The sequence below is a fragment of the Oratosquilla oratoria genome, chromosome 27 (genome assembly GCF_046742065.1).
Source record: "Oratosquilla oratoria isolate Oo_2021 chromosome 27, ASM4674206v1, whole genome shotgun sequence".
NCBI lineage: Eukaryota > Metazoa > Arthropoda > Malacostraca > Stomatopoda > Squillidae > Oratosquilla > Oratosquilla oratoria.
In genome coordinates, this window is record NC_134803.1 from 5,311,769 (window position 1) to 5,330,579 (window position 18,811).

Genomic DNA, 18,811 nt, shown 5'->3' on the forward strand with positions numbered 1-18,811 from the left:
TCCCCCGGGGGATAATGGCCCCCGTGGTGGCGCGGCCATTCTCAAATGGCCGCGGGTGCGCAGTGAGATGCGACCGCTTCCGTCCATCCTCACTGCACACTGGCGGTGTGGGTGGACTTCGACTACGGTACCAGACTTGCTCCATGCCTTAGAAGTCTGGACTTGAACCCACACACGGGCTCCCGGCTGCAGGCGGCGCCGTCGACGTCGCTGGCCCGTGCTATTCTGTCGTATCTCTGCATGATGTTGCGCCATCTGAGTCTCCCTCTCCTCCAGGGTCCGCTGCCACTCACAATTGACTTTGTAGTTCTGTTTGGCCGTGGGGACTCCATCACGTAGCTGCCTGCCAGTTGTCAATTGTGCGGGGGATGCGTTTCCTTCTCGTAGCGGGGTGTTGAGGTATTGGAGGAGGGCAAGCGACACTTTGTCGTTGTCCAGGCTGCCGCTGGTCCCTGTGTTGTCTCGCAGAATCCTCTTGGCTGTCTTCACGGCGGCCTCGGCTCGGCCGTTGGACTGAGGGTACTGAGCGGAGGAGAGGCGGGTCGTGACGCCCCATCTCCTGAGGAAAGCGGTCATTTCCCCCACTCACTAGGTTCGTACCTCCGTCAGTAGAGAGTTGTTCTGGGGCCCCCCATCTGGTGAAGTAGTCGGTCGGCGTAGACTAGGTGTGTTTGACCTGCCAGCTGGAATAGGTCTGCCACCGTCTGCTGAAAGGGGTAATCGGGGGGTGGGGTGAGAATGAGGGACTCAGGTGGTTGTGACGGCGCGTTAGCATTGCAGGAGTTACATGTGGCCCTGTAATGCTGCAGGTTACCCTCCATTCCAGGCCAGTACACCGTCTGTCTGGCTCTTCTTAGCATGGAGTCGAGGCCCTGATGGCTGGCGTGAAGGCTAGCTGCCACTTGTTGTCGCAGAGCCTCAGGGATGACAAGCCGCACACATCCCTGATCATAGGTATAGGTGACTAGGCCACGGGACATTGCCAGTCTGTCTCGTACACCATAGAAGGGCCGCAGGCAGGCAGGCTCCCGTGATCTGTGGGGCTCCCAGTCGCCGCTGCTCACTCTTAACACCAGTGACTGGTAGGTGTGGTCCTCAAGGGCCGTTTGCAGCACCATCTCTTCGTCGATGGTGGGGCACCCACTCAGGTCAAGGGCGGCTACAGTAGCTGCTGACATGGCTGCGGCGATAGCGACGTCTTGTTCTTCATCCATCTCGTCCGGATTAAACTTGGCCACGGGATACCTGGATAAGAAGTCGGCTGCCGCGTTGTGTTTCAACGGCAGAAAGCGCATGGTGAACCTGTACTGCAGGGTCTGCTCCTTCAGACGAAACAGCCGTGGGTTGGTGATGTCCTTGAGGGCCTTGTCGCCAAAGAGCCTAACTAGGGGCCGGTGGTCTGTGGCGATAACCAGGTTGGGGCACCCCAGGAGGAAAAGCCGGGCTTTACGGAGGCACCACGCTACCGCCAAAGCTTCCCCCCTCCACCGGTGCATATCCCGACTCGGCCGGGGTAAGGTGCCGGCTTCCGCATAATGCTAGGCGCCAGCCTCCCTTGCAGCAGTGTGGAGCAGTGGCTGGCGGGCATGAGCAGTACTGCTGCATCACCACGAACCCGATGCCGTCCTTGCACCAGTCCGTGATGGCGATGGTAGGTCGGGTCATGTCGTAGTATGCTAACCCCTGTTTGGCTAGCTGACAGATTATCTCTTTGGCTTGTGTGAATCTATTCTGGAGACACTCGTCCCAGTAGACAACCTTACCTGCTGTTTTTTTTCAGCAGATCCCTGAAGGGCGCCATAAGAGGGGCAGTGGCCAGGAAGGGCGCCAGTTGGTTCACAAAGCCAAACCAGGAGCGCACGTTTGTGATGGACGGTTTTTCTGGCATCTTAAAGTCCCTGATGGCAGTAAGGCGCTCTGTAGTCGGTTTGTATGTGTCCCAATCCAAGCGGTAGCCAGCGAAGTCGACCTCCCTCTGGCAGAAGCGAAATTTCTCCGGCTTTAGTGTCACTCCAGCCTTGGCACATACTTCCAAAAAGTCGTAGGCATGCCAGAAGGCTTCTTCTATGTCTGCGTCATGGAGGAGTGTGTCGTCCACGCACTTGTATTTCCGCGGCAGGTCGATGATGGCGTCGTCGAATCTTTTGGTATATGCATCCCCCGCTGCGCAGTGTCCCATGGGCGTCCGGCAATACTGGTACCTGCCCCACGGTGTGATAAACGTAGTGAGGCGCCTGCTCTCCTCGTCCAGTTCCACCTGGTGGAATCCCCAGTGCGCATCTGCCACGGTTTTGTAGGAGTGTGCCGGGACCCCAGAGGCCATGTCAAACGGGGCAGGGGTGTGGTGAGTCTCTCGTAGGCAGCATGCGTTGAGTTTCTGGAAGTCGACCGTGCGGCGCGGCTTGCCAGACTTTTTTGCCACCACGACCATCCTGGCACACCACTTTGTGGCCTCTCCCGCGGGGACAGGACGGATCACGCCTCTCTGGACGTCCTCATCCAGCTGTTGCTTGACCTCCGCTTCCCAATGTTTCGGGACGGGGGCGGGAGTGTGGCAGGCATAAGGGACAGCGTCGGGTGATAAGTGGATATGATGAGGGGGCCCCGCCATGATCGGCAGCGGGTACCTGTCGGTGTCGAAGGACGATGTCGAGAAGTGGCCGAGCAGCCATTCCTGTAGCCTCGGCACGTTTTCCTCGAGAGGAGGGAAAGGCATGGTTGCTGGTCTGGGTGGCGGACCCCGGCTGTCGCTGCTCCCCCCGCCCACGCTCGCTATGGTCGGTAGTGGCGGATGCGGAAAGCCTTCGTGTACCAGGCCCAGATCCTTGCAGGCGGCGAGGGACAGATAGACCTGCCGCACAGACCGTACGAAATACACCTCCTGTTGGGTGGAGCGGCCAGGGATGCTAAAGTGGCAGGTTATGGTCCCCAAGGTTGGTAGGTTAATATTGGCGAGGTCGCGCAGGCCAGTGCGTCCCTTAAGTTGCCTGGGCGAGAGGCCCAGAGCTTTCAACAGCTTGGGTCCCGCTACACATACCTGCGCGCCTGTATCAGCGATGGCTGTGGTGGAGTGCTGTGTGTCGCCATCCGGCCCGGAGACAATGACTTGAAGCCGTGGCTGGCTCATCACCCCGGCGGTCGCTACCACAGCACTGGCCACAGCGTCCTTCTTCGCAGGCTTCCTACCCCCTTTGCACACTTTCTGGAAGTGGCCCAGCTTTCCACAAGCAAGACACGTGGCGTTTGCTGCCGGGCAAGCTGCCCTACCGGGCTGGTGTCGGTCACCGCAGTGCCAACAAGGGCGGTGGCGGGTTTTCCCGGGACCAGCAGCAGCGATGACGTCGTCGTCACTCGCAGCGTCGTGCATGACGTCACCAGCGGCAGCCTCGGGATGGCGGTTTGGCGGGAAATCATGCGCGTCCCTCTGAGCCGCTTCAAATGCCACACAGTAATATCTGAGGCTGTCAACCTCTTTGAATTGAGCGTAGCACTGTAATACCTCGCGTCTTAGGGTTGGTTCACGCAACCCAGCAATGAGCTTCCGCACTAACATATATTCACTTAAACTCGCGTCACAGCTTGGGCACTGAAAAGCACAATCTAACACCATCTGGGAACACTTCGTGAAGTAATCGCCCACCGACTCCCCCGAGGCCTGCTTGACACTAAAGAAGTCCGACCACTGTACTGCCTGGTTTGCCGCACGCAACACTAATTTGCTGACGTTCTCCAGGGCCTCGGCAGCGGGAAGGGTGTCCCAACGAGCCTTGGGGAACCTGGCGTCGAGCGCCTTTTGGAGCCTTGGGGCACATATAAGCCGGATGTAGCGCGCGGCGTCGCCGTCGCCGACAGCGTTGAGCTCGATCCAATCTTCCAAGGACCGACGCCATGACCTGAAGTCTGCTGCAGTCATGTCCAGGTCGCACTTCTCCAACCCAGCTGTGCTAAGGGCCTTGCGGCTTGGTGTCCCCATCGCCGCCATGTTTCGCTGCAAAGCCGCTATGGCTCCCTGCTGGGACAGTAAGAGCGTCTGAGCCTGTGCTAGGAGGCCTTCTCCTTCCCTCCGTCTACCTGATGTGGCAGGGAGCCTAGGGCGTCTCGGGGTGGTCATCGTAGATGCGTAGGAAGGATTATCACTGCGCCATGTTAGGCTTTTATTTAAGCTTGCTTACAATAGGTCTCTTGGCGGGTGACTGACTACCCGCGCTTGGGGTAGTCTCTACGAGCGTGACTCGCAGTTGCCAGCTCTCACAATGAAAACTCCTACAATAACTAGGTCGGATGCTAAAAAATATATGTAAATGATAAAAAAGATTAAATAAAATAAAAATTATAATAATATAAATAATAATAAATAGAATAAACAATACATAGGTATAGTTAAATGATAAACAAACAGGTAAATAGTAAATAATGATAAACAATAGTGGTGGACAAAATATCACGATAGGATGTAATGATACTGGAGAAAATATCACGGTAGGATATAATGTCAGTGGAGGACAAAATATAATTTTAGGAAGGGATGCCGGACAGAATGTCAATGTATGCCAAAATATCACGATGGGATGTAATGAAAGTGGAAGACAAAAGATCACGATGGGATGTAATCACAGTGGAGGAAAAAATATCACGGTAGAATGTAATGTCACTGGAGGACAAAATATAAATTTAGGAATGGATGCCGGACAGAATGTCAATGAACGACGGGATGTCGGTGTGAATCACGGTGACGTAGGAGGACAAAGTGTACAAAAGAGATCGGATGACCGTGATCGACCAGATGTCCGTGATGGGGGAAATGTTAATTTTGATGGGAGAAATGTTAATGAGGCATTGAATGTCAATGAAGGACCAAATAATAATATAGAGCATGAATAAATATAGAGTATAAATAAAAACAAAATGATAATGTAAGACATGATATTGAAACTCGAAATGTATCAAAAAGAAATAATCACGAGTTTCTTAAAACCATATACTTTAATGCTCGTAGTATTGGGAACAAATTTTAAGAAATACAGGCGTATGTCAAAAGTGAAAATATCGATATGATAGGAATAACCGAGACATGGTTAAATGGTACAGAGTTCGAAGCTGAATTTAATACTCCGGGATTTATACACTTTCATCAGGATAGAAACCACAAGAAAGGTGGGGGTGTTCTGTTGTACTTTAAAAACAATGTTCATGCTTGTGTTTTAGAGAAAGTGAAACAGGATGCATATGATAGTTTGTGGGTTGAGTTAACCCAAACAAATTGACAAAAAATGAATGTAGGTGTAATATAGCAGGAAAAGGTGGAGTGAAGGTGGAGGTAGAATGTAGATTGAGAGAAGCGAGTAAATGCCTTGGTGGTTTAAAGAGTGTAATGAGGAATAGACATTTGGGAATGGATGCGAAGAGGAGACTGTATGAAGGAGTGATTGTGCCAACAGCACTGTATGGGGCAGAAACGTGGAACATAAGAGAAGAAGAGAGAAGAAGTTTGAATGTGTTTGAGATGAGGTGTCTGAGAAGTATGGTGGGGGTTACTAGGCTAGATAGAGTGAGAAATGAGGAGGTGAGGAGGAGAACAGGGTGAAAAAGGATTTGGGAGAGAGGGTTGATGAAAGAATATTAGGATGGTTTGGACACATGGAAAGAATGAGTGAAGAAAGACTAGTAAAAGAGGTATGGAAGGCAGATGTGGAGGGAGTGAACATGAGGGGACGTCCTAGGATGAGGTGGATGGATGGGGTGAAGGGGGCTTTGGGGAAGAGGGGAATGTCTGTTGAGGAAGGAAGGGAGAGGACGGAAGACAGAGGTGAGTGGAGAATGGTTGTATATGGATGATGTTGTGACTGCATGAGGAGGAATGGGCGGGGAAGTGGGGGGTGGGGTAGTATGTGTGAGTAAATTTTGACGCAGCCCGAAGGGATTTCTCCCCGTCCTCGCCTTATATGCAAAGGGGGGCGGAGAGGGGGGGTCGCCGATTAAATGAAGCGGCCTCGCTGTGGATGTACTGTGTCTTGCGACACTGCTTCTGACCCAGGGCGGTGGGCAGGGTGCAGGGATGACCCGTCATCCAGGAGGTGCTCAGATGAGAGGAAGGGTGGGAGGGGTGTGGAGTGTATTTAGGGATGAAATGGGTGGGAGTGTTTTTATGCCTTTCCCTTTTTGGCTACCTCCCTTGGAAGGGGGAAAAAGCCTTGGTATATGTATGTATGTATGTAGGTGTAATATATAGGCCAAAGACATTATCATTAGCAGACGACAAACTGTTATTTCAAGAACTGTCTAGTTTCTGCAGCCGGGATTTATTGATAATGGGTGACCTAACCTAACAACTAGAATAAGCGGCCTCTTTCGTGTGTGTGCGCGTGTGCGTGTGTGTGTATTCACTTGGTCTTTGGATCACGTGTTGGACTCGTGATCGACAGCTATTTCCCTCCTGGAAGAGAGCTCAGAGCTCGTAGGTCCGATCTATGGGTAATGCTATGACCTTGCACACACACACACACACCCAACTCCCCGCCCACGAGAGTCAGAGTAACGACCCGAGGCACAGCGATACCGAAATAATTTCGGCCCTGGGTAGGATTCGAACTGGGTACTGGGAGCACTCCTACTTCCCAGTTCAGCGCTCTACCAACTGTGCCACCGAGTCGGTGTGTGTTCCTGTGTGTGTGCGTGTTCCTGTGTTTGTGCGTGTGTGTGTTTGCGTGTATGTGTGTGCTTGCGTGCGTGTATGTGTTTAAAGTTAATTAATAAAAATATCGTTTTCTCTCAAACCAACATATTAATAGAGAATGAGCAAAGGGGTGACTATAACTTTATTACCAATCTATATGGTATATTTAGATGTGATTATTAGGTCCAGTCTCGATGGTTCTTCTTCATTTCTATACGTAGTGTTCTCTTGAATCCATTGTGTCATTGTATGGTCAATAATCATCTCAAGTAGAACATTTCCCCATGAGTCGTCACCACCTTTTTACTGTCATCTCTTCCCAGCAGACTTCTTTGCAATAAAAGTCGCCCATTATAACTATTCTTCCTCTATCTTCCATTATCTTATTCAATGTTATCCTTGTGTCTTCTAACACACTTTTATGTTCCCTCTCTTCCCACGAGGCCGTTTTTGGATGTACATAATTTATTACAAACTTTCTGCTCTTCCTATCTCTGTCTTCCACTTCGATCATAATCATCTCTACTCCATTCTTTCCATATGTGACATTCCTCACGTTTATATCATTCTTAGTCAGGAACATAACTCCACCCCCTTGTTTTATCTCTCTGTTTCTAATCCAATAATTATATGCATCATGTCCTACACTGTTGGGTGGTAGTGGGCCTTTTAATTTGGTCTCTACAATTCCCATTGTGTCTGGTTCTTTTTCCTTCAGATAATCATTCAGTTCGTTCAAGCCTGTTATTAATCCATTTATATTTGTGTAAGACACTCTTAATTTTCTGCTACTTCCATTGTATTTTCTGTTTCCCTTTTGTTTTTCTCTGTTATGGTCCATTTCCTCAGTTTCATATCCACTACTCTCCAATAGAATTCCTCTTTTTCTGACTCCGTTCTGTTCTCGTTTTTTCCTTAGCTTCTTGTCTTTTCGTTTTTTCCTCCTCTCTTTCCTCTTTATTTATTTCTCCTTTTATCCATACCTTTTTATATTGTTCACTGTCTGTTAGTTTCCCTGTTTTTGCTAAGATATTATTCTGCTGTCGTTTGTGACCTGAATTTAACCTTAATTGGTCGGGTCTTATCTGTACTATATATCCCGAGCCTATACATTTCTTCGATTTGTTTTCCTATTGCAGGTTCATCTTCCTGAACTAATTCTAATAAACTGTTTACTTTTTCTTTTTCCTCTTTGATTCTTGTAGTCCTATTTAGATTATACTTCTGTTCCATCCCTAATATAATTATATATTTCTTTTTATCTGCCAAGTTTCCTACTATATTCTCCTTCTGTCTCATCACTTTAATAACTGTGTCTTTAGTTTGTTCTTTCATCTGCTGTTTTACTATATCATTAAATGCAATTTTGTTGTTCGCTTCGATTTTTTCCAACCCTGTGCTTGTTTTGCTATGGACTCTTTATTCTCTTTATTCTTCTTCTTTAATTCCTCATTCTCATCTTTTACTTCTTTTGGCTGTCTTTTTAATACTTCTATTTTGTTTAGTTAGTTTTTGGTTCACCTTCTCTAATCTTCCAATTTTTCAATTCTGCGTGATCTGCGTTAGTTGACCGAACCTATCCTCCCAATGTTTGACAATTTTCTCAGTTTTTTCTTCTAGGCTTGCTAATCGGGGAGGGTTGGCTTCCCCCCCCCTAATTAAATCCTTGAAAATTTTTATTTTCACCTTCGATTGTGCTGCTCCTATCTATATTTCTAATCTTTACATTTTTGTTAATCCCGTCTTTACCAAAATCCCCGGGCCGCGTTTGTTTACATGGCGTCTGCCTGCCTGGACCAAGTCCTCCCCTTCCTCATATCCTTCCATTTCCCTCAGTAATCCCTCCCTTTCTCCTTTTTCATCACCTTCCCACTACACCACGAGCTTTCCCCTTCCCTATAAATAAAAAAAGGTACTCCATCGTAAATGAAATCCACGAAAATTGCGTTTTTTTCCCGGAGTTCCAATCTTCGCCGTCAATCCGACGATTGTGTGTGTGTGTGTGTGTGTGTTCACCTCGGATCTGCTGCAGTCTCTGTCGAGACAGCCAGACACCACCCTACGGCAGTGAGCTCAGAGCTCATTATTTGCCGATCTCTGGGTAGGTCTGAGACCACTCACACACCACACACCGGGACAGCAAGGTCACAACTCCTTGACTAACGTCCCGTACCTACTCACTGCTAGGTGAACAGGGGTTACACGTGAAAGGAGACAAACCCAACTTATTTCCGCCCGGCCGGGGAATCGAACCCCGGTTCTCTGGCTTGTGAGGCCAGTGCTTTACCAATCCGCCACCGAGTCGTGTGTGTGTGTGTGTGTGTGTGTGTGTGTGTGTGTGTGTGTGTGTGTGTGTGTGTGTTTACCTAGTTGTAATATACGGGAGGGGAGCTATGCCCGTGGTGACCGTCTTTGTATCTCTACGCATCAAGTTTTATCTTAAAATCTTGTATAGTGTTTGCACATACTGTTTTGTTCCATGTATTTATCGCTCTGTGTGGGAAACTGTTCCTTTTCAAGTTTTTTCTATAACTGTCCTTTTTCAGTTTTTTCCGTGTCCTCTCGTTTTACCGTTGTCCCACACTAACAAGTCGTTCTTGTCTAAAACTTCCATTCCTTTCATTATTCTGTAGATAGTCAGCAAATCTCCTCTTTCTCTTCTTTGTGCCAGAGTTGGTAGATTCAATTTGGACAGTCTTTGCTCATATGTTAGTTCGGCGAGAGTCGGTGCTAGTTTGGTTGTCGCTCTTTGTAATCTTTCTAGTTTCTTATTATTCTTTTTGGTACTGGGTGTCCAAAGTGATGCTGCGTACTCAAGTTTTGGTCTTATTAGTGTAGTTAGTATTTTCTTTATCATTTCTTCATCCAAATAAGCAAATGCCACTTTGATTGACCTCAATAAATTGTAGGTTTCTCCGAATATTTTATTTATATGCTTATCTGGTTTCATGTCCTTTCCAATCATCACTCCAAGATCTTTTTCCGAGTTTGCTTTTTTTTACTTTTTCTTTCCCAATTCTGTAATCTTTTGATACTTTGTTTTTACTTTTTCCAAATTCCATTATACGGCATTTCGTTATATTAAATTTTACTTCCCACTTTTGAGTCCAATTCCAGATCGTGTCCTCTTCCGTTTTTACCTTCTTTAGTAATTTTGCATCATCTGCAAAGAAATTCATATAGCACTCCACACCTTCATTTATGTCATTAATGTATACAGCGAACATGATCGGGGCCAGTACTGATCCTTGTGGGACACCGCTTTTTACTTCTGCCCAGTTGGAGAATCTCTCTCTCTCTCTCTCTCTCTCTCTCTCTCTCTCTCTCTCTCTCTCTCTCTCTCTCTCTCTCTCTCTCTCTCTCTCTCTCTCTCTCTCTCTCTCTCTCTCTCTCTCTCTCTCTCTCTCTCTCTCTCTCTCTCTCTCTCTCTCTCTCTCTCTCTCTCTCTCTCTCTCTCTCTCTCTCTCTCTCTCTCTCTCTCTCTCTCACTCTCTCTCTCTCTCTCACTCTCTCTCTCTCTCTCTCTCTCTCTCTCTCTCTCTCTCTCTCTCTCTCTCTCTCTCTCTCTCTCTCTCTCTCTCTCTCTCTCTCTCTCTCTCTCTCTCTCTCTCTCTCTCTCTGTGTGTGTGTGTGTGTGTGTAAATTTTATTGTGTTAATTTGTCCGTATGGGAAACTATAATAAAATCATTGCACTGAATTGTAAATCATTTATATGTTTGATCCCTTCGTATCTGTCAATTTCGATTTCAGTTCAAGAGGTTGAACTGTCCAGTGTTTATGTGTCGTGAAATTTGTAAAGAATAGGTGTATGTAGTCTTACCGGAATCTGGAGTTCTTGCTTTATATAAATACTGGAGCCTAAACTACGCCAAAATGGTGGTTGTCATAGGGAGGATTAGCAAGGCTTTGAAGTACAAATGTTCGACAATACTGCGCTATATCCAGGTAATATTATACATTACATATCTGTCTTTCGTAATAGATATACCATGAAAGTATAATGTTTTTTAAATTAGTAGGTCTGAAGGTGAGCTTATAAAGTGGAGTTGTGGCATACGTGAGTTTAAAATTTAAGGATTACATTTAAATATATATTAGGGAGGGAATTCTCATAATTAATTCCGGCACGTACAACTGATAAATCATAAACGTCTGATTAAAGTTCGTCCATGCTCTTAGAGTAACGAGTTCCTCATTTATCAGGTGGTAGGTCACGTTGACACGGGTTAACAGATTTTCTAAGAGGTTTCCTGTCTCTGCAGATCAAGATCGCACTCAAAATATGATACAAGCATGTATCGGTCAACCCTATTGAAATTGGTACATGTTTTATAATTAAATTTTTGAGCGAGTTTAGGCCTAAGAGGGTCTGGGAGATCTCCAATCAGAACCCCTAGAATTTTGATAATAAAACGTGTGAAAGGGAAAATTTAGGCAGAATGTTTGTGAGAAGGGAGTTGAATGTGTTAGTGATAAGTAAAACTAAGTTGAAAGGGAGGGGTGATTTTGAGTTTGGGAATATGGTGGGTTGAATGATGAGGGGGGAGGAGTAGGTCTGCTGGTAAGTGATGAGATAGGAAAGCAAGTAGTAGAGTGGAGGGAAATATCTTTTAAGGTAAATGTGGGTAAAGTTTGAACTGGGATGGGAGATGTAGGTTTTTGTAAGTGCATGTAGGTCTGGTAGTGAGAAGAGTGAAAAAGTAAGGGATACTTTTTGAATATATTTAAACAAGTGCTTAGAGAGTTTTGGGAATTCTGTAGTAGTGTTGGGAGGTCACAAAACTAAAGTAGGTGATGAACCAGTAGATGTAGTAATAGGGAACTTTGGAATATCAGGTGGAAAATATAATGGAGAATTGATGTAGATGTCTAAAGTCCATGATAACAGTGTATAGTCAAGCATAAATGTACATGGTAAAGGATGGTGGATAGAAAGGTAGTTGACTGGGCATTAATGGACTATGTAGTGGTATTTGAAGGAAGGATAGGAAGAGTTCTAGATAGCCATGATTTTAGGGGAGAGAGTTTGGGAGTGTTAGATGATTTTTTTGGTAGAAGGGAAATTGAGAGTGGAGGATAAGTGATGAAAGAGGAAAAGGCAGTAGAGGTGCTTAGAGTGAATTATTTGAACAAAAATGAATACCAGGAGAAGCTGAGAGAAATGAGGGAGTGAAAGAGGAATGGGCTTGTTTAAAGGAGGAAATGTCAAGATGTCCAAAGGTGGTATGTATTTACCTAGTTGTAATATACGGGAGGGGATGGGAGTGAATAGAAGGAAGGTTAGTGAGTGGTGGGATGATGTGAAGATGGTGGTAGAAGAGAGGTGACCATATGTGGATTGGTTGTAAAGTAGGACTCTGCCAGCGTATGAGAGGCACAGGAAAAGAGAAGCAAAATGTAGGATAAAGAAGGTGAAAAGGAGAGCGGATGTAAATTGGGGAAAAAGTGTGACAATTTTTGAAAAGAATGAAAAGATATTTTAGAAGTTAAGAGAGTGAGGGAGCAGTGAGCCAGGTAGAGAGGAAAAGAAGGTAAAAGGCGCAGATGGACAGATGTTCATGGAAGTGAAGGCATTAAGGGAAGATGGTTTAAATATTTTTGAGTGTTGTTGTTGTCATTCCCTAGACTGTCTGGCTGAGCAGTCCTGTCTCCTTAAGGAATGCCATGGCAGGAACAGGGTTTTCTCACAAATCCCTAATACTGTATAGTATATGTTGCGTTGTTGGCATGTGTAATTATGTATAATGCAGTCATCCATAATGTGCTGTATAGTATGGGGTGAAGCATTACATCCTGGACAGTTATCCTTGATGCAGTTATTTAGCTCCTTTCTGGTAACTTAGAAGGGTTGGGTGGTGGCTGCACTGCATCCTGACCAGGTGAACTTTGTCGTCTCAAGGGAGAGAGGATTCAGAAGGATGGATATCAGGGGGTTGGGCATACAGCAGTGTGCTACCTTTCAGCTCTTTTGGAAAGTTGGGTAAATTTTCAAAAGTGTACACCTACATGATATAGTATTAGAAAATTAAAGATTAATTTTGTAAATTATAATACATCCATGTAATGTACATTTTTCTTGGCAGAAATTAATAACAGAAAAGGTTGAGATGCCATTTTTGTTTTGATAGATACAGTGGTCAAAGAAATTAAGGTATGATAAATTCGTCCATTCTAACCTAACCTAACCTGCCGTTAATAATGTGATACTGTAATTCTATAGGTCATTATGTCATCATTGCCAGGGATGTTGACGCCCAATTTTGGTATCCGATTGGCAGTTAGTGATGTAATTTGGGAAGGTGTGCAATAAGAGGAAGTTGAAAGTAAATGTAGATAAGGTTATAAGATGTACAAGGGGAGATGATGGCAGGAAGTTGGAAGTAAGTCTTAAAGGAGAGAGTGTAGGAAGTGGATGTTTTTAAGTATTTGGGGTGACATGTGGAGGTAAACTATAGAGAGGGAAGCATGTAAATATCTTGGGGAATTCAAAAGTGTCATGAGAAATAGATTTCTGGTAATGAATGCAAAGAGAAGATTGTATGGGGTGATTGTGCCTATGCCACTGTAAGAAAAACAGAAGTTTAAATATGTTCAAGATGGAATGTCTGAGAAGTATGATGGGGGTTACAAAGTTAGATAGGGAGAGAAATGAGGAGTTGAGGAGGAGATCAGGAGTGGGCAGGGAGCTGGCAGATAGGGCTGGTTAAAGATTATTGAGATGGTTAGGGCACATGGAAAGAACGAGTGAAGAAAGATTAGTAAAAGAGGTGTGGAAGGCAGATGTGGAAAGAATGAACATGAGGGGACCAACAAAAATGTGATGGATGGATGGGATGAAAGTGGTTGTAAGCAAAAGGGTAATGTCTATTGTGGGGAAGAGAGAAGGCAGGGGATAGGTGTGAGTGAAGAATGGAAGATATTAATATATAGTCTGAAGGGATTTCTTCTTGTCCTCTTTATTTTTTGCATGAGCAGACAAAGAATCCACCATGAAACATCTTCTGTTCAACCCTTTAGTTCTAATTTTCAGGCAGATGTGCTTTAGATTTGCCTTCTATCAGATTTGCTTCTTCCACCTCTGCACATTCAACACTCATTTCTCACAAGAACCATCACCCCACTATCCATGTCATCTTTCCCAGGTGATGTATCTGTTATTTTTCAGCAGTAGATTAAGGAAAAAGTTAAGTATCTACCAAGCACAAAATATTAAGCATGTTTCCATAATTTATTTTGAGGGGGGGATAGTATGTATCAGATGTATATGGGGACCTTCCTAAAAATTTTGTTTATATTGATAGCAACCATAACTGTTCTTTGTATTTTTTTTTCTGATTTTTTGTGATGTTTGTGAGCAGTGCTGGTATAGTGGCCCTTCTTGAAATCATGTTGATTAGTAAGTTAGTATTTCTGATTTGATTCTTGCTGCAACCAACCTTTTCATTAATTTACCATACAAACACTTACCACTGAGATAAACACTAAAATACATGAAAACCCCCCACTAAATTAGCAAACCTTTGTCAGCACTACCACAAAAGGAACACCAAAAAATTGTACAGGACACTCGGCAGCATTACATTATCCAACAGTGACACTCCATGCTCTCATGCAGCAATCATCGTAACACCAGTCACCCTACCCTCAAACAGACAACAAGCAAATACTCTCATAAATCACTTTGCACAGACAAGCCATCTCATCCCTCACCCTGATGACCAACACATCATTCAATGTGGGAAAGACTTCCCCACAGACTCCGACTGTGCACCCTTCATAGACAGCCAGATGAAGCATGTAATCCATAACCTCAAGCACTCATCTTCTTGTGGTCCGGACAACATAAGCAACATCCACCTAAAACAGAAATATAATTTTCGATATAGATGTATGAATATGTGGAATAGCTTAGGTGATATAGCCCAAGTTCAAACCATACATGAGTTTAAATCTAATTATGATAATTGGAAATCAAAGATATGGATTAAGTTGGAACCGTACATCAATTTGAGTCTAGGAATGTTAGAAAATTAGAGAATAGGAGACACGACCCAGTGAACATTGTTCCTGTTCTGTAGACTACAATTAGGTGAATATATACATGTACCAAAAGCTTTATTCACCTTACAAGGGAGGTAGCCAAAGTCAAAGGCATAAATCTACTCCTACCCATTTCATCCCCACATACTCCACTCCCATTCACCACCCCTCTCTCCCTTTTTTCTTGGCTTCACCTGGATAACGGGTCATCTCTGCATCTCACCCACTGCCCTGGTCAGAAGCAATGTAGTAAGACACAACACATCCACAGCAAAGTGGCTTCATGGCTTCATTTAATTGGCAACCCCCCCTCCCCCACCCCCTCATGCAGAAAAAGAGAAGACAGGGAGAAATCCCTTCAGGTTGCATCAAAATATCATTCACACATACTCCGTCACCCCCCATCCCCCATCCACTCCCATCCATCACAGCTTCATCCATACACAACCATTCTCCACTCACTCATATTTTCTGTCTTCTCCCTTCCTTCCTCAACAGACATAACCCTCTTTTCCAGTGCCCCTTGTACCGCATCCATTCATCTCATCCTTGGTCACCCCCTCATGTTCACTCCATCCACCTCTGCCTTCCACACATCTTTTACTAATCTATCTTCACTAATTCTTTCCATGTGTCCAAACCATCCCATTACTCTTTCATCAGCATGATCTTCCAACTCCCTTTCCAACCCAGCTCTCCTCCTCTCCTCATTTCTCAATCTATCCAGCCTAGTAACCCCTACCATACTTCTCGGACATTTCATCTCAGACACATTTAAACTCTTCCTCTCTTATGTTCCATGTACAATCACCCCTTCATACAATCTCCTCTTTGCATCCATTCCCAAATGTCTATTTCTTATTACATTTTTTAATCCCCCAAGGCATTTCTTTGTATCTCTCAATCTACATTCTACCTCCAGCCCTTCTTTTCCCACCACATTCACACCCAAGTATCTAAAGCTATCCACTTCCTTCAGTCTCTCTCCCTTAATACTCACTTTCAATTTGCTGCCATCCTGTCCCCCTTGTACATCTCATAACCTTAATTTTACCCACATTTATCTTCAACTTCCTTCTTTTGCATAACTTCCCATACTCTGTCACTAACTTTCTCAATCCCTCCTTTGATCCTGCTACAAGGGCAGTGTTGTCAGAAGAAACAACTGGCTTATCTCCCATTTTTCTCCATTTTCTTTAAACATCTCCAATCCCCAACCCATTACCCTTGCATTCACCTCTTGCACCACCCCATCCATGTATAAATTGAACAGCCAATGCAACATAATACATCCCTGGCAAAATCCCACCTTTATCTCAAACCACTCGCTCTCTCCATTTCTAACACATGCTCTACTTCTCTCGTAAAAATTCTTGACTGCTCTTAACAGCTTTCCTCCTATCCCATATATCTACAATGCCTCCCACAGTGCCTTCCTGTCTACCCTGTCATAAGGCTTTTCCAAATCCATAAAGGCCCCCAAAAAAGTCTTTACCTTTACCTAAAGTTTTCTCATATGTGCCTTACCACAAAAATCTGATCCATGCATCCTCTACCTGTCCTAAACCCACACTGTACTTCACCAATTACTCCCTCTGTTTCTCTCCTAATCCTCTCAGTCAAAATCCTCCCATAAGCCTTCCCAACTACACTCAACAAACTGATCCCTCTGAAACTACTGTCTACTGCACTCGCATGTCCCCTTTTCCCTTGTAAAGTGGAACTATACAGGCACTCCTCCAGTCCTCCGGCACTCTACCCTCTTTTAAACAAACATTAAACAACATCAGTGAATTCCTTGTCTCCTTCGCGTAGTTTTACTATATCATGCTTGTCCTTTGTTTTGTCATTTACATATCTGTAAAAGAGTTTTGGTTGATCCTTACATTTATCTATAATATCCCTTTCATATTCCCCTTTTTTCCTTCCTGCGTATGTTTACATGAGGGAATTGTTATCTGTGGTATCAGTTTTGTTTTGTCTTCTGACACCACAAATGATCACATTATTTCATCACAAGCAAATTTGATGGGCACTTAATGATGCATGCAATCTTATGATGCCAGATGATTCCATTGGTGATGAACAATGGCTATGTAATTTCTGGGTGGAGCAGGTAGACAGGTCCAATTGTGGGCCATTACGGTATCTCATTATTTTCCCATCAATTCAATACTGAATAGAGATTTCAGCATACATTCAGGAGAGATGACTGTGCTATTATCAAAATTGTCAAGGAAGAGTGTCAATGCTGTGGTTAGAGTAGATTAACTACATTACCTGACCCAACCCATCTGTATTGTGGATTGCTTGTGGAATATAGGAAAACTAAATGACATGTTTCTTGCAGACCTGGAAGGAGGTGGTGTACTCAATGGTGTTGTTCACCTGTACAATGGTGGTAATGTTTTGGGTTTCTCTGTTTCTCTACTCTTCCTTTTACTTTACCTACATGCCACAAGAAACCATCAATTTTCCTGTCTACTTTCATTACAGGTGAGTGAATTTTTACTTGTGTGGGTGGTGGCAATGGTAGTAGCAAGGGAGGTGTGCATGTATTTACCCAATTGTAGTGTACAGGAAAGGAGCAATGCTTGTTGGGTCCATCAACTATTCTCCAATTTATTATACCTAGTTTCAAATTCACGAACCCCTCCAACTTAATCTATATCCTTGATTTCCAATAATCATATTTAGATTTAAATTCATATGTTGTTCCAGCTATTCCTAGTATTTATGCATCTACAGAGTTGGGTGTGTTCTTTGGTGCATTCCATTTTAGTTTGGCTGCAGTTAGCGCTCCCAAACTATTAAAGCTTAAGAGACAGGTTCATACATACATACATACATACATACTTGGACGAAGACATGATGAAAAAAATATTGGTTACATTGATAAGGCCTAGATTAGAGTATGCAGCGACATTGTGGTTTAAAAACAAACAATACAACTAGGTAAAATACATATACCAAAGGCTTTTTCCCCCTTACACAGGGGGTAGCCAAAAAGAAAAAGGCATAGAAATCACTCCCACCCATTTCATTTCCCATATATTCCACTCCTCTCCACCCTCCTCCCTCCCCCCTATCTTGGCACCTAATACCGAAATAAAATAGATGCATTAATACCTGGAATAACTTAAAAAGGTGAAATAACCCAAGCTGGAACAATACATAGATTCAAATCTAAATATGATGATTGGAGGTTAGGCATGATAAAATTGAAGAGTAGTAGAGGGTGCCCAGTGGGCGTTGCTCCATTCCTGTATACTACAATTAGGTACAATTAGGTAAACACACACACTCACACAGCTCCTGGAAAGTCCTGTAGTCCTCCCACAAATTTCTGGGAAGAAATGTTGGACTGTTCTGTGTTAGCCCATCCAGAGGCCTGTCAGCTACCTAGGCGGTGAGGCTATTTACAGGTTTTGAAGATGGGTGGTAAGGAGATGAATCTGATGTGTTTTTCATAGGGCCACCTTTTTGAGGCATTTAGTCACTTTTGACAAGGAAATTCTTAATTTGACATATTTAGACACTTGCCAGCCTTGATCATATGCTGATTCTAGTTCATGCCTAATGGTTTTATTGAGTTGGGGGTTAACCATCAGCTGGAAGATATCACTAAAATGTTACTAGTTTACTTAACCTGGTGCCTGAGTGTTATGAACATGGTTAAGGAACTCCATTATGTATGGTTAAAAAGATTGGAATGATTTAGTGGAATTTGCAAGTTTCTCATAAAATTTCTCATTTTATGTTAAATGGTAGTCATGCATATAGTTGCAAAGGAAACTGAAATTCCAAGGTAACATTAGATCAATTGGATTGTCTCCATCATTGCATGCAAAGGTTTTCCATGAGTGGTTTCATTATACGAGTGAATTTCCGAGACATTTACTTTTTAATAATATAAACATAAATATTTCTGTAATAGTTCTTGTGGCAAAGAGCCTGGCATCTGCAGCAACCCAGTCTCATCAGTACCTATTGGGGATAACATAGTAAGGTCAAAATTGATGCATGGGCAGAAGTATCAAATTGTATTGGACCTAGAGATGCCAGAATCGCCCAGCAATCAGCATGTAGGTAAGTAG

General features: G+C 44.2%; 2 protein-coding genes across 5 annotated transcripts in view; one reads left to right on the top strand and one right to left on the bottom strand.

Moving 5' to 3' along the window:
• Positions 1 to 1,759: 1,759 nt before the first annotated feature.
• LOC143040129 (uncharacterized) lies at positions 1,760 to 4,111 on the bottom strand. Its single transcript, XM_076210822.1, has one exon. It carries the CDS (start codon positions 4,109 to 4,111, stop codon positions 1,760 to 1,762), a length of 2,352 nt encoding a protein of 783 aa, XP_076066937.1.
• Positions 4,112 to 10,403: 6,292 nt separating this feature from the next.
• Seipin (lipid droplet biogenesis associated protein seipin) overlaps positions 10,404 to 18,811 on the top strand; it is a 38,181-nt gene continuing 29,773 nt past the window's right edge. For 2 of the 4 annotated variants that reach the window (XM_076210163.1, XM_076210164.1), the window contains exons 1-3: positions 13,705 to 13,816; positions 17,065 to 17,210; positions 18,652 to 18,803. In XM_076210163.1, the coding sequence (XP_076066278.1) occupies positions 13,709 to 13,816; positions 17,065 to 17,210; positions 18,652 to 18,803 (406 nt within the window). In that variant the 5' untranslated portion in view covers positions 13,705 to 13,708. Of the gene's footprint in view, positions 10,620 to 10,864; positions 10,995 to 13,704; positions 13,817 to 17,064; positions 17,211 to 18,651; positions 18,804 to 18,811 lie in introns of those variants that run through there. The other 2 variants (XM_076210165.1, XM_076210166.1) reach the window with 2 other exon arrangements.